This window comes from Corticium candelabrum, chromosome 4 (genome assembly GCF_963422355.1).
Source record: "Corticium candelabrum chromosome 4, ooCorCand1.1, whole genome shotgun sequence".
Taxonomy (NCBI): Eukaryota; Metazoa; Porifera; class Homoscleromorpha; order Homosclerophorida; family Plakinidae; genus Corticium; species Corticium candelabrum.
Genome location: NC_085088.1, coordinates 7,318,520 through 7,334,619, shown reverse-complemented (window position 1 = coordinate 7,334,619; position 16,100 = coordinate 7,318,520). Strand labels below are relative to the sequence as shown.

Genomic DNA, 16,100 nt, shown 5'->3' with positions numbered 1-16,100 from the left:
CACACACACACACTGCACGCACAAGCGCAATGTTCCTTATCCTATTCTGTGCGCTAAAACGATTTAGGTCCTGTTCGAATTCACAGTCGACAAAGATCTATAAACTATTAATAGCACTGCATGTGTTGCTGATCCACGACTTCTAATACCATGGAAAAAATTGGCAAAGGCACTATGGTGGCCACAGCGACAAAATTACCCCCACCTCTTGCCAAATTTTAAAATTTAAATCTAATCTAAATAAATGCAGGAGCTCTGACACACCATTAATTATATCGTCAAATCGACGCCTCTAGGCTTCCATTCACTACCGACGACAGCGACTGGCAAACGATAGCTCTGGTGAGTGCGTTCGTCACCCGTGAAGTTCGTTCTCATCGAGCGCTCGACGGGTGTTTCCGCAGACTCATTCACGTGACCTCACTGGTCACATGTTCAGTGGAGTGTGAGAATAGAAAATGGCTGCGTCGCTGCTTTTATTAGTATGTATTGCCTTGATCGGGTCCTCCTTTAGCACATTTCGACCTCCTTCAGTACCTCTAGTCGTCAACAACCCCTATATAAGCATATGGTCTGCAGCAGATAATCTGTATGACGAGTTTCCAATACACTGGTCAGGAGGTATCATGGGTTTGACGGGTAAGCTATCTACAACGTTTCTAACACAGTAACTGATGGTTGCAATGATTTCCTGTGCAGGTCTCATTCGAATAGACGGCAAGACATATCGCTACATGGGACCACAGAGCTTACTAAGAGGTTCTTCAATTCCTAGTGTTGAGCAAACAGAAGTGGCTGTAGGTCCAACGTCTACTCACTATACCTTCCATCAGGATGGAGTAAAATTGGATGTCGTCTTCTGTAGTTTTTGTGCTTTTCCAGTGGACGTTGGTGAGGATGTTGATCTCTCTGGGTACCAGGTTCCTGTGACTTATCTGAACCTTAAAGTGTCATCTGAAGACGGAAAATTACACCATGTTCAACTTTATTATGACAATTCTGCTGAACCGGCGGTGATGGACTCCAAAGAAATGGTCACGTGGTCACGCAATAGGTCAGCTGTAGAAGGTCATCACACTATGTCTATAGGAACCGTCGATCAGAAATATTTGCAACAGGGATCAGATAGAATAAACTGGGGCTACTGGTATACATCAGTTGAAGACAATGGCAATGTGTCTACAGTTATAACGAGTGATGTCAATGCAAGAGGATTGTTTGCTAATGGGAGAGCATTTCCTGATGAGGACGATAAGCCTCCACGTGCATGTGAAGATAACTGGCCTGTTTTAGCTGTCTCGTGGGATTTGGGTAATGTGGGAAAGGACAATGCAACAAGTCGTTACATTGTTCTTGCATATGATCAAGTTGTGTCCATTCGCTATTTTGGACATAACATGATACCTTTCTGGCGACACGTGTACAACAATAACACAGCAGAAATGTTGAGATCTGCTCATGCTAATGCTTCTCGCTCAGAGAATGCATGTATAGTAACAGATGGTTTCTTTACTCAGTTGATCTCTAACGATATTGATCCAGCTGACAACTACAGTGCAATAGCAACGTTAGCCTGGCGACAGACTGTGGGTGGAACACAGTTAGTATGGAATGACATTTTACAACAAGAATGGGCTTTTCTGAAGGAAATTTCAAGTGGTGGTGCTGTGAACACAGTTGATGTTCTCTATCCAGCTTCTCCTCTTCTTCTATATACTTTTACCACTCGATTACAGAAGCTTTTAATGCCAATTCTTGCATATGCAAATAATGAAACAAAAGCATATGGTGAGTATATTCCTTACAACCTTACCTGGGCACCACATCATCTCGGTCACTGGCCCATTTGTGATCTTGCTCCAAACCATCAAGAACAGATGCCAATGGAAGAGACTGGTAACATGCTCATCATGATAGCTGCCATAGCAAAACGGTATAGATATAAAGAGAAACTGGGCTTTCAGAGTGAACCGGGATCATTGACTTATCTAAAACCCTACTGGCCTTTACTTCGTAGATGGGGAGACTATTTAGTATCCAACCTTCCAGATCCAGGCAACCAGTTGTGCACAGACGATTTTGAAGGTCCTTCTCCACATAATGCAAACCTTGCAATCAAAGGAATTGTTGGTCTTGGGGCACTAGCATATTTACTCGAACAAGATGGTCAGAAAGACATAGCTACACACTACTTAATGCAAGCAAAGAATTTTGTAACAATGTGGATGAAAAATGCTAGTGATGGAGATCATTACCGCATGCAGTACAATCTGCCCGACACGTGGTCACTCAAATACAATCTTTTGTATGATCGATACCTTGGTTTAAATTTGTTTCCTCAATCAGTTTATGATTTGGAATGTGCTTATTATCAAAAGAAGATGAATGCGTATGGTGTTCCTCTTGACAATCGTGCAGACTTTACAAAAACTGACTGGCTCATGTGGATCGCCTCAATTTGCAATCATGACCAATTTGATGCAATTACAAACAGTGTGTACCGCTTTGCTGATGAAAGTTCAGATCGAGTTCCATTCAGTGATTGGTATTTCACAACAACTGGTAAAGTGAAGGGCTTTAAAGCTCGTCCGGTTATTGGAGGTGTCTTTGCTGCCATGTTATTTATCACCTAAGGAGATCAAGGTCAAAATATAGTGACAAGCTTGCTGGATTGAGTTTTCAGTTTGTGTAACCAGCAAATCTGCATTTAATTCTTTCTTATATTGCTTTATTTTACTGCTTGTTTCTTGCAGGATCTTGACTCCTGCCAATATTTGCTATTTATGCACTAGATATGAGTGCCTTCTCGACTTTGTTGGCAATTACATTTAACTTGATGTGTTGTTCAAAATTAGGGACAATTTCATGAGCGTACAAAGCGCACGCTTTTTCTGATACTCCTCCCCTCCCCAAAGTATAGCGCAATATCGTTGCTGCGCATGCAATTCATAACTTGACCATGGTTCCTTGTATTAGACTGTTGAAGTGTGGTCTTCAACGCTTTTGGATTAACTAATTAGAGGATAATTCTCACCAAAATCAACACCCTCTCCAATGAAAGCTGTCACTTTATGACACAACCCTTTGCAACCGTTTACTGCAGACGTTTACCGTAACGAAGAAATAAAGCATTGAAATTACTTGTGTCTGTGTGTTTAGTACCCGTATGTCGCATAACCGTATCTCTGATTTCTGGTTAGCAAGGAAGACTGATAGTCCACTTGTTCACTTTTCAGGGTAAGAATTGTGAGTCGTAGGGTGAGAAGTTGCGATTTATTCATTGAAGCACACTGGAACAGCAAACGTAGCACGCAAGTATCAATACAACCGTGGAACCTCAAAAGGAGACCCTTTTTAGATTAGTTCATGGATTATGTCTCGCTGCATTTTGGGAGCGTTAGGAGCACTTGGTATGGTTAAACCTAAAGTGGTTACTTCCAAACGAGGACAGAGATCGAGTAGACTTCGTGCTACACACGGAGAATCGTCTGAACAACTCGTGGCCCATTATCTGCTTCTGTGGCTGGGTGGACGGTAAGCTTCTTGCAGGAAGATACTAGACCTTGTATCTTTCTTTCAACAAATTTTAGTATTTGGTGAGAGTTCCCCTTTAATTAATACAGTTCTATTCCAGTTGACCCGCTGGATTGATGTCATGCAGCTCGAGGTTACCAGTCATTCAAGTGTACAAAGACGAAAAATTAATAAAGTTGTCGTAGAGACATCTGGACTCTTTATGGAGGACTGATGTTGTTCTAGAACAAAACCGCCGTGGTCCTATGTGTTTGCAATTCCCGTGTAATACGGCTGAAAAGCACAGCAACAATGCAATTCCGGCCATGGAAAACAGAGAAATGTGTAGGAGTCATTTGCTACTGATCGAGCGCACAGACGCCGTAACACCCTAGCTCACCCTAGCGTGCGCGTTGTACGCTCGTAAATTGTTGATAATTTTAACTACAGCTGGTAATCAATTTAAAGAGGACAATCAATACAGTATGACTGCACACGTTTCAGAAAAGTTTATAGCACAGCATGTATGCAGTCTCCATACTCTACCGATTGTCCAGCGTTTCTACTTGATTGACTGCCTTATTTAGAATTATTGTAAAAGAATCAACTGGCTGAGTACCTGTTACCATTTAGAAACAATTGGCATATTGATTAATTTTCACATAAGGCACCACTAGTAGTTGCCGATATATTGTATGCACAAGTAAGATGAGGGTGAAGTGTTCTCAGATGCATTAGTACCGGTATTGCATGGAAATGGTGCGAAACGGGAAAGTCTGCATATTCTGTCACCATCTCATTTTAATTAATTTTAATTAACATGGATGGTTTATTGTATAGTTTTGGACATCTAGATAAGTACGGTGTAAAATTAGGTCATATGTATGTCGGTGGTCTTGCGAATGCAGTTGATCTGTCACTGTCGTTGCCAAGCTGTGAAACGCAAACGATGCTGAGTCCTAATTGTGCTGTATTGCTAAACAAACGGCCTGGTGTTGCGTGTGGTGCTCCACTACTACACCATGGTTTGGTGTGATAGTAATAGATATGTTATTCTCAACCAGATCAGTCTGGTTCGTAAGGTTTCTCGTAAGCACCGGAAGCAACCTGTCTCAGAGGTGCTTCGACGATCATGGCTGTCTAGACAGAAGACATGACTTTACGCAGGATCCGACTGGATCTAAGAAGCACTGATTTCTGTAAGTGCTGCAAGTTATGATGACCTGGAATAATGTCCAGCCACTGTGCAATACCCTGAAATCACGAGTTATTATTTGCAGTGGGTACAAAGTCGGTTTCACATTCGAGCGCGGATTGCATGATCCACTGGGATTCGACAGTACGACCTTCGATGCAGGAACACACGGCAGCAACAGACAAAGTCAACTTCACCGATATTCATTCCTTGTTGATACGATGTCCTCTCGTATCCTCTAGCTACATCAACGGTAGTCCCACCGATGTCATCTACAGCTTCTCTCCCGACAAACTCTCCCACAACAACATACGTGTGACCGACCAGGATAGTCAACCCATCGATTTCAATAAGGAGAAAACAACGTTCTTACTACACATCAAAACTATGTAACGTTTAGATATAGTGACAACCATGTTGCACAGACGCAATCTGTTGTATTGTAAGAAAATCATCGGGGATATCTTCTGGGTAACCCGTGGGATGTTGCCAAAGGTGTTCTGAAGCCGGGATCCAAGATGCTTCTGAACAAAAGCAAGGATTTACTCAAACTAGGGGTCAAAAAGGCGCTGACCGCAGGAAAACTCCAGCGATGAAAGGTAAAGACTTGGCTATATCCAAGGCGAAAGATCTGGTGACTAAGGGTAAAAACTTGGTTGTCAAAACGGCTCAGGAACTGACACAAAAAGCGCTCACCAAGGGAGTGGCAGCCACACAGTAAGCTTTGTCCAAAGATGAGGCCTCCAAGGTTGGACAGATCGTCAGTAGCATAGACCCTACAGGAATCTTTGACAGATCAAAACACTGACATCCAATCCACAGGTCCAGAAAGTCCTGCAAAGCGTAGCAACGAACTCATCGATAGTCAATCTCGGACTATATTGAGTAATATAATTGCGGGTAGCGGTGTCAAACGATTGCGATGAATTTTCATGTAACCCCTAATGTAGTGCGATGAAAACGTCAAAGATCGTATCACCGTACTCCCAAGTGTTCGAGGATCCGGTAAGGACGACTCTATTACCGAGTTCGAATACATCGAATATCTTCTGAACGAATACCCACTCCCTCACAAAGCGATTTTGGAGGTTAAAGGTAACTGGTGAAGGCCGACGATACCGATTACACCGCCACCGAAGTCGTCACACTGGTCAACAACGGATGTTTACTCTTTCGATCTATCCAATACCAAATCGATGGTCACCTAGTCGAGAACATCAATCAGTAGTTACCCCAAGCCAGCTCGATTATGAATTTGGTACAATTCTTGGACGACTATGGTAGAATTACAGCGACCAATATGTTTTGGTATCGCGCCACCGCTAAGGGAGGTGATGAGCCCAACGCTTTTGGTGTTCCGAGAGAAGCTTTGTTATCCAAAGTCGCTGGCAGTGAGGGAGTCTTCGACCACGCGGGATACACGGCCAATTTAACTGGAAGAGTGTTTAGAGCTCTCAATTGGCGAATAGACTCAGAAATACCGATTACAACATGGGATTCCGCGAACGACAGTTGGTCACAACGGGCGATAAAAGGTCACCATGTTCCTACTATTGAGTGCCGCGTTGGGATCTCATCGGGATTCGATACGGTTATGATGGGAGTACTAGTGAAGCACACCTACATCATAGACAGAAATTCGCCCAAGAACTATATCCATATAGCTCAACAACTATCGATGCAGCTCTAGGTAAATTCAACATCGCGCATTTGTCCTTATGGATGCCCAAGGCTCGACCTTCGTTCTCTGTGCAGACGCAATTGGAGGCTTTGATCGTATCAGGCGCACAGCGTAGTCTCTACTTTGAGCAAGTCACAGTGTACAGAAATTAGTATGAAGCCGCCGCATTGAGCTCCACATGGAGAGTCACCAGCGTTGCCAGCGAGCAATTACCTCGACACGTTTTTGTTGCGTTTGCGCCACTGAACGGGATGAGAGTCAGAAACAGAAGAACCAAGTCTTCCACAACACCAAGCTGACACGGTGAGTGTCCGCGTCAATAGTAGACAATACCCAGACGGGAAGATCGAGAAAAACTTTACCAAAGGCTCTGAAATTACTCGAGGGCGTACATCTTATTCCAGGAAGCAGTTAAGAAATGTTCGAAAATGACTGTAACAGAAAAGAATTACTCTCAACTAGAATGAAAGACGTTGGCCCTGATTTTAGGTGTCAAGATTACCAGTGTATCGGTGGGGAAGGAAATTCATATTAGAAACAGACTACAAACCGTTAGTCACCATACTAGGTCCAAAACTGGAATACCGATATTAGCAGCAGCACGTCTCAGAAATGGGCAGTGATGTTGTCGGGGCACACATGATATTGTGTACAGGAAAGGATCCTACGTGGGACACGCAGACGCATTGTCAGGACTTAATTAAGACTGACAGAACAAGTAAAACGAGCAGATTTGGGAGGCAACGTGTTTGCAGTTTACGATGACGAGAGAACTACCATGTAGTAATTGCAGAAGATGTTGCAACGGATACTAGAAAATATCCCATACTGGCAAAGGTTTGGGAGTTGATTATGAATATGTGGACAAGGTACGTATATAGACAGAGATGAGCTCAAGCCATTCTGGAGTCCAATGCATGAACTGGCAGTAAAAAGGTCGTATTTTAATGGACATGCGCGTGATTATCCCACCGCAACATGGTGATCAAATGTTGCAGGATCTACATAAATAAGAGTCACATGGGGATTTCATAAACCAAGAGTTTGCAAGGAGTATCTTGTGTTGCCGGGACTTGGTCAAGCCCTAGTAGACGTGGAAAAGCGTTGTGCAGTGTGTCGGGCCACCCAAGATAAAGCACCGGATGTACCCATTGCTATCCTGGTAGTGGCCTGCAAGACTGTGGCAGCGAGTGCATGTAGACTATGCGAGAAATTAAGAAGTAAAGCACTTTTTAGTTTTGGTTGACAGTCACTCGAAATGGTTGGAAGTGATGCCAATGGGAAGTGCTACAGCGGCAAAAAGCACGCATTAAGTTACTGAAAGACAAGTTTGCAGCATTCGGAATTCCACATGAATTATTAGGTGACAAAGGCCCACAATTCACGGCTGGAGAGTTTGAGTACTTCTGCAAAGCCAATGGGAGAGATGTACTCAAGACGAAACAAGGGGGAACAGAGATATCCTTGAAGCACCGATTGGCAAACTTTTTAATTATATGTAACTAAGTGCACGTGCCACATAGTGTAACAGGAAGAACTCAAGCAGAGTTGATGTTTGGTGCCACATACTATGATAGTCTATCAGGAAGAACTCCGGCAAAGTTGATGTTTGGCAGAGCCATTCGCCCTAAATTCAGTCTTCTCAGGTCAAGTTTGAGAAAGACTGTGGAGGAGAGGCAGAGACAACAAAGGAATTATTGTAAGGGCCATGATTCTCCACGGATGAAAGAAAGAAGCTTTAGTCATGGAGAGAAGGTTGCCATATTTAACAAGCAGAGAGGTACGGAAAAATTGATGCAGCGAACAGCAATTGAAGCAAAGGAACTAAGGAACTACGTACATCATACAAACGCCAGACCGGAACAGAATGGTGCATGTTGAAGAAATAATGTTGTTGTTCCTTGACCCCTTTGCTTCAATTACTCATATAGTGACAGTCGGAGATTCATCAGTCCTCCTAACAAGGGAGCAGCAGACTAAGATTATGGGGACGATTCCGACAGATAAAAGAAAAGATACCGTACGGAATGAAACAACTACGTACCGGCACAAAGCATGAAGATAGGAAGACCAACAAAGAGAGCAGAAGAGACTGCAACCATGGTGAAAAAGACGTTGTCCAAAAAGAGATAGGAAACCGTGAGTAAAATTAGATTTATGAAGAACAGAACAGAGCACTAGCTAATGGCAAAGGGAGGAGTCTAGAATATAGTAGAGCGATAGTTAGTCTGATTTGTATAGATAGTACGTCAGGTTGTAACAAGTGGAGATGTCGAGTACACCGGTGTGCGGAGTGCGCCATACGTAAGTAGAGTATACTACACGACAGTGTACGTACACATCGAATTAGCATACGGGTAACGTAGATGTCATCGCCACACCCAATTGGACTGCAAGATCATTCACTCGATCTCTGTGGTCACACGTCTTCGTGGCGTGCTGAGAACCGAAAATGGATGTGCTGCTGCTTCTAGTATGCGTTGCCTTGATCGGGGCCTGCTCTAGCGCATTTCGACCTCCTTCAGTACCTCTAGTCGTCAACAACCCCTATATGAGCATATGGTCTGCAGCGGATAATCTGTATGACGAGTTTCCAATGCATTGGTCAGGAGATATCATGGGTTTGACGGGTAAGCTATCTACAACGTTTCTAGACAGTGAACTGATAGTCGATTTCGTGTGCAGGTCTCATTCGGATTGACGGCAAGACATATCGCTACATGGGACCAGAGAGCTTACTACGAGGTTCTTCAATTCCAAATGTTGAGCAAAGAGAAGTGGTTGTAGGTCCAACGTCTACTTACTATACCTTCCATCAGGATGGAGTAAAATTGGATGTCTTCTTCTCTAGTGGTTCTGCTATTCCCGTAGACCTCTTGGATGATACGAATCTCTCCCTGTATGAGATTCCTGTGACTTATCTGAACCTTTCCGTGTCGTCTGAAGACGGGAAATTACATCATGTCCAACTTTATTATGACAATTCTGCTGAACCAGCGGTGATGGACTCCAAAGAAATAGTCACGTGGTCACGCAACAGGTCAGCTGTAGAAGGTCACCACACTATGTCTATAGGAACCGTCGATCAGAAATATTTGCAACAGGGATCAGATAGAATAAACTGGGGCTACTGGTATACATCAGTTAAAGACAATGGCAATGTGTCTACAGTTATAACGAGTGATATCAATGCAAGAGGATCATTTGCTAATGGGAGAGCATTTCCTGATGAGGACGATAAGCCTCCACGTGCATGTGATGATAACTGGCCCGTTTTAGCTGTCTCATGGGATTTGGGTAATGTGGGAGAGGACAATGGAACAAGTCGTTACATTGTTCTAGCATATGATCAAGTTGTGTCCATTCGCTATTTTGGACATAACATGATACCTTTGTGGCGGCATCTCTACAACAACGACACAGCAGAAATGTTGAGATCTGCTCATGGTAATGCCACTGCTTTGGGGTTAGAATGTCTACTGGCAGATGGTTTCATTATGTCGTTGATGTCTAGATACATTAATCCAGCTGAAAATTACAGTGCAATAGCAACATTAGCCTGGCGACAGACTGTGGGTGGAACACAGTTAGTATGGAATGACATTTTACAACAAGAATGGGCTTTTCTGAAGGAAATTTCAAGTGGTGGTGCTGTGAACACAGTTGATGTTCTCTATCCAGCTTCTCTTCTTGTATATGTCTTTCCCACTCGATTACGGAAGCTTCTAATGCCAATTCTTGCATATGCAAATAATGAAACAAAAGCATACGGTGAGTATATTCCTTACAATCTTACCTGGGCACCACATCATCTCGGTCATTGGCCCATTTGTGATCTTGCTCCAAATCATCAAGAACAGATGCCAATGGAAGAGACTGGTAACATGCTCATCATGATAGCTGCCATAGCAAAACGGTATAGAAATATAGAAAAACGAGGCTTTCAGAGTGAACCGGGATCATTGACTTATCTAAAACCCTACTGGCCTTTACTTCGTAGATGGGGAGACTATTTAGTATCCAACCTTCCTGATCCAGGCAACCAGTTGTGCACAGATGATTTTGAAGGTCCTTCTCCACATAATGCAAACCTTGCGATCAAAGGAATTGTTGGTCTCGGAGCACTAGCATATTTACTCGAACAAGATGGTCAGAAAGACATAGCTACACACTATTTAATGCAAGCAAAGAATTTTGTAACAATGTGGATGAAAAATGCTAGCGATGGAGATCATTACCGAATGCAGTACAATCTGCCCGACACGTGGTCACTCAAATACAATCTTGTGTATGATCGATACCTTGGTTTAAATTTGTTTCCTCAATCAGTTTATGATTTGGAATGTGCTTATTATCAAAAGAAGATGAATGTGTATGGTGTTCCTCTTGACAATCGTGCAGATTTTACAAAAACTGACTGGCTCATGTGGATCGCCTCAATTTGCAATCAAGACCAATTTGATGCAATTACCAACACTGTGTACCGCTTTGCTGATAAAAGTTCAGATCGGGTTCCATTCAGTGATTGGTATTTCACAACAACTGGTAGAGTGAAGGGCTTTAGAGCTCGTCCAGTTGTCGGAGGTATCTTTGCTGCCATGCTATTTAACACCTAAAGAGATTGAGATAAAAAACAATTGACAATCTCACTCGATTGAGAACTTGAGTTTTCAGTTTGTCTAACCAACAAATCTGTATTAATTAATGCTTTCTTTGTTAATTTGCTTTTATTTTTGCTGCTTGTTGCTTCCAGGAACTTGACATTTGCCAATATTTGCTATTTATGTATTGAGATATGAGTGCCTTGCCACCTTTGTTGCAAAGTGTGGACAATCAATACAGTATAATTTCACACGTTTCAGACTAGCTTGTGGTGCAACATGTATGCAGTCTCCATCTCCAGTGACTTGTCCAGCCTGTCTGCTTGATTCATTGCCCTTAGAATTATTGTAAAAGAACCACCTGGCTAAGCTCATTTGATTTGCAGTTCTAGAACTGAAATTGAGGGTGTGTTGCAACTGTTGGAACAAACAGAACCAGAACAAAAGTTGAAAGAAAAATGTGTTTTGTGAAGTGGAACTGCTAGGGTATGCGCATTGAGATTGCAATGGACGATGCTTTTACTGTTGCGGCGCTATAGGAAGCAGAAGGAGAGGCTGAAGCAATGTCAACGGCTACTATGGCCTCATTAGCTACTGATCCATTGACTACCACAGAGGCATAAGCTAACAGCGCCTCTTGTTGACCCTGTGATGGACGCCAATCTTCCTCAAACGGAGTGATAGAATCGCAGAAACTAATAAATATTGCTGTCTGCAAATAGTGAGCCATCACAATTTCAGGGTTTGTGCAGAAGGGGGATGTCAGTTCTAGTAGTTTCTTGGACGAAACCATGGGTCAGTTCGAACAGTTTCAGAACTAAATAATCAAACGCGATTTCAGGCAGTTCTAGACTGTAGGCACTGCAAATTGAATGCGACAAGTATCTATTACCATTTGGAAACCAATCCCATCTTGATAAACTTTCATGTATGGCAGTAGTAGTTGCCAATATTGTTGCACATGTAAAGACGAGGGTGAAGTGGGGAGATGTTCTCACATGCATTAATATTGGAAATGGTGTGAAACAGGGAAGTGTACATGTTCTGCCACCAGCTCATTTTCAATTAATGTTTAGCTCATTTTCAATTATTTTTTTCATGGATGGTTTGTTGGATAGTTTTGGACACACTAAGTATGGTGTAAAATTAAGTCATATGTATGTTGGTGGCCTTGCCTAAGCAGAAGATCTGTCATTGTCATCGCCAAGCTGTGGAGTGCAAACGATGCTGAATACCTGTGCTGTAGTGCTCAACAAAATGGCTTGGTAGTGGGTACTGCTACATCATATTCTTGTTTTGATAGTAGTTATTATTATTTCTATTACAATACTACAGGAATACAATTTCAATGTCAACAAAGCTCCATTCCACTGGGCCGATTGCATTTCGTATTCATTTGGTCGCCACTCCCTGCAACAACTTTTTGTCTTCCCCAAATTGATTGAGACATGCGTTCATAAGACCATTCACCAACAGCAAGCAGTAGCCTTGCATAAGACCAAACAGACCCCACCCTAAACAAATCGTTAATGTACATTACAATTAATAATAATTTGTAGAAAAAAATCATTACACAACCTGCTGTGCAACCCATATTTCACTAGAAACCCACGGACATAACTAAATGTCCTTACCAACAACAACAATTTCAACATTAATCTCAACCTACACCAACAAGTCACAACACCTTCAACTGCTTCATTTTAGGTCTTTTAATTAAGATTCCATGATCTCACCATTTTTGAAGTTGATCTCTTGGAACAAATGACAAAATTACCTTCAAGGGAAAATTGACTATAAAGGAATTTACTACCAAAAGAGAACAACCCAGCAACCTGATCAACATGACAACAAATGGCCCTTCCACTCTATATATACATTAAAGTTTTCTACTCACCCTCCATCAACAAACAAATCTTGCTTTATCTTGCTATTAACCAGACTCTGGTACCATAAACGTTGCATCAGCACAATGGAACAACATTACAGTGATTTAGCTCACATTTACAATATCTTGCTGCTTTGTTAGCAAACTCTGTTGCCGCTCGATATCTTTCCGTGTCTGTCATTATATCCAACAGTCATACAAAGCCACATAAACGAGTGGATTGACAAATCCACCTGTTGTAGTGAGGACTGGAAGAGAACTGTTTGTTGGCTCAAGTCACACTCAAGCCTTGCAGACACACTGCGTTGACACTCCACATCTTCACGTAAACTTGAAACGTGCCCAGTTAGATCTTCTGCACACAAACAACCGGTAAAAATAGAAAAATCAAATGTATAGCCACCATGTCTAATACTGATGACAGATGGCTGTGAGGTGACTTGTGAACAAAGCCGATCGACGTTCTGTCGATTTTCTGACAGTACAGACTGACACATGGTAAAGAAACAAAGACAGTTAATAGTGTAGTTTACAGTGTAGCATTTGTATGGTAAGCTGAGAGTGCTCTATGGCTCATGCTTCTATTGTCTGATATGCAATAAACAAGCAAATTTGTTTAAAATGCATAATATCCACGTAATTATTCTCCTCTAATGTATCCTACAACAAGTAGCTCTAGATTGGTACGTCATTAAAATTGAAACTTTCCCTTAGATGCAAAGTACAGAAACAGTCCTCTGCGACAGCCAAAAAGTCTTGCCGATAGCACAAAGACCACAAAGCCTCTGAGAAACAAATTATTCGAGTACGTTGTACTTCCAAAACCATATATAAATCCCATATACCGGTATATTTAATTTTTAACTATTATACTGTTTATTTTTGTAATTTTTATATTTAGTTATTTACTTATCAAATCTAAAACAATTCATGGACGATCAGTATGTTACAATTTGTATAATGTGCATCACTTAGAAATCGCATATGGAAGAAAGTCGTGTACTTCACATTTGCATTCTGAGCAACATCTTTCAAACAAAACCAGCGCGCGCAGAAGTCATTACCCTTACAACTGCTACTCATACTTGCTTCAATAATAAGAAACATGGTGCAGTTTTCACACTGAGTCTGGTCTCTAAATCACTAGTACGATGAAAGAGACAGACATACTCCTCATTCATACTTTATAAATTATCAAGCTGAACAAACCAGATTATTCAGAGAGGAAAGAGCTCATTCTACCACAGCTGCAGTAGCTGCTAATATGCGTAAATCAAGATACCTATGTAGCTAAATCAAATCATAAAACACAGCAAGTTTGCATGCACATCTGATACCAAAATAAAAAGGGCAAATTATGCACGTCCAGCAAATATTACCTAAAAGTCCACATTGTAAACTCATTTTCAGTTGCATTCGATTAAAAGCACGTGACAACATGCAATGAAACGCTTTGACAAGTAATGTACGTACCATTAATAATTGTAGCCATTTAATATTACTTAATAAATATAGTCAATATTGACTTGTACACAAGTCGCTATATAAATTTCACCACCACTTTTATGTTTATGTGCATTACATACATGTGGAGTACCGTGCGGTATCTTAGTTAATAAATAATTTCACGAACAAAAAAGCAGTCGGTCTATCAGAGAAGAATGTCAATGGAGCCAATAGATACGTTATATGGTAAACTTTCAAACACTTATAACGTCTACATTTTCTCTCTTAGAATACACACTAAAACTGTAGAGACCTTAAACTATTTCAGTTATAGCCTTCGTCCTTTGTCCACTGCAGCAAACTTGTCTATTGCCATATCAGAAGTTAACAAGCCACAAGACAGGTCTAAAAATTGACAATAGCAGTGAGTTCAAGTTACATTATTCAATCAGTCTATATTTACAGACAGGCTATGGGCTAGCCTATCAGACTGATGGGTCATTCCCTAAATATTGGAGAAGCCGACCCTTCCTTGTCAGCTCCGTAGCTACGGTGCTGCTACAGCAGTCAGCTAATGCAAATATTGCATGCAGATTAGTCGTATACAGGTAAGAGCGGACCTCCTGCGCACAAACACATGCAAAACTCACTTACACACACACAGTCTCTCTCTCTCTCTCTCTCTCTCACACACACACACACACACACACACACACACACACACACACACACACAAACGAACGCACGCACAGACAGACACAGACACACAGACACACACAGACACACACAGGGAAACAAACGTGGACTTAGCAAACAGCCAAGATTGACAGCATGGGTAAGTTGTAAGCAGAAAACGCAACAAAAAGATGAAATATACAAATTGACAGTCAATTACTGAAATATTTCTAGTGTGACCAGAAAAATAGGCAGGTAAAATGACAGACAAAGCAAATACATACACTTATGTATATGTACAATAATAAATACATCTACTAGTATATAGTCAAAGTAGGCAGCTCAGCCACAAAATAGAATCGTACTACAGTATGATATTATTCAAAAGCTCAATGCTAGTCCGACTAACCTGCCACTTTGTCTGAAAGTTGTGACGCTATCCATGTTTGCAGTTTTCCTGTGAGTGCTCGTCCCGTCTGCACGACAGCGGGTAGAACAGAAGTGGCAGAGGAAATGCGTGCCATCTGGCATCACCCAAGTCTGCTCTACATCTATCGCAGTCTTCTCGTCCCCGACCTCGCCACTTGCCTCAAATTCATCACTCTCGTTGTCGTCGGAATTCATAACATCAGACTGCAACATAGTTGTACTTTTTTGACATACGTAATGACAAACTCAACACCCGTATAATCCTCGCGTGCGAGATGTAGTTGTACAGTACAGTTGCTTTCCTGTTCAGAGATACTACACCCACACAGAACGCGACTATGTGTGAATAATCAGTAAGTTTTTTGTCAGTGATTGAGGTTTGTTGCCGTAAACTAGAGCTGTGTCAATGTCTTGATCCAGTTAGTGGGATCGCAACCGTGTAACTGTACAGCTGCAAACTTCTCACGGATGAGAGGCCTACTAGGCTAGAGTTCAGGCAAGTGGAACAAAAGCACGTGCCAAAACACGTGGAGCGCGCGCGAGGATGGGTACGAGTCTGCCCTAGCTAGAGTTCACATACATTAATTTTTCTCCGTTCTGAAGAATTAGTAGCCAGACAGAGAATTTCGTTCAGAGTTATATACCGTTCATGATATCCTCTTCTAAAAAATT

The 16,100-nt window shown here is 41.9% G+C and overlaps 3 protein-coding genes across 3 annotated transcripts; 2 read left to right on the top strand and 1 right to left on the bottom strand.

Annotated features, from left to right (window-relative positions):
- Positions 1 to 461: 461 nt before the first annotated feature.
- On the top strand, positions 462 to 2,808 carry LOC134178341 (uncharacterized). Its single transcript, XM_062645202.1, has 2 exons — positions 462 to 639; positions 700 to 2,808. The coding sequence occupies exons 1-2, from the start codon at positions 627 to 629 to the stop codon at positions 2,631 to 2,633; spliced, it is 1,947 nt and encodes a 648-aa protein (XP_062501186.1). The 5' UTR covers positions 462 to 626; the 3' UTR covers positions 2,634 to 2,808.
- Positions 2,809 to 8,842: 6,034 nt separating this feature from the next.
- LOC134178628 (uncharacterized) lies at positions 8,843 to 11,245 on the top strand. Its single transcript, XM_062645515.1, has 2 exons — positions 8,843 to 9,019; positions 9,075 to 11,245. Exons 1-2 carry the CDS (start codon positions 8,941 to 8,943, stop codon positions 11,003 to 11,005), a joined length of 2,010 nt encoding a protein of 669 aa, XP_062501499.1. The 5' UTR covers positions 8,843 to 8,940; the 3' UTR covers positions 11,006 to 11,245.
- A 1,045-nt stretch (positions 11,246 to 12,290) lies between these two features.
- Positions 12,291 to 15,641, bottom strand: LOC134178539 (uncharacterized). The gene is made up of 7 exons (XM_062645412.1): positions 15,534 to 15,641; positions 15,409 to 15,475; positions 13,112 to 13,233; positions 12,993 to 13,052; positions 12,888 to 12,934; positions 12,727 to 12,825; positions 12,291 to 12,655 (listed from the first exon to the last, which is right to left on the bottom strand). Exons 1-7 carry the CDS (start codon positions 15,639 to 15,641, stop codon positions 12,517 to 12,519), a joined length of 642 nt encoding a protein of 213 aa, XP_062501396.1. The 3' UTR covers positions 12,291 to 12,516.
- Positions 15,642 to 16,100: the final 459 nt, after the last annotated feature.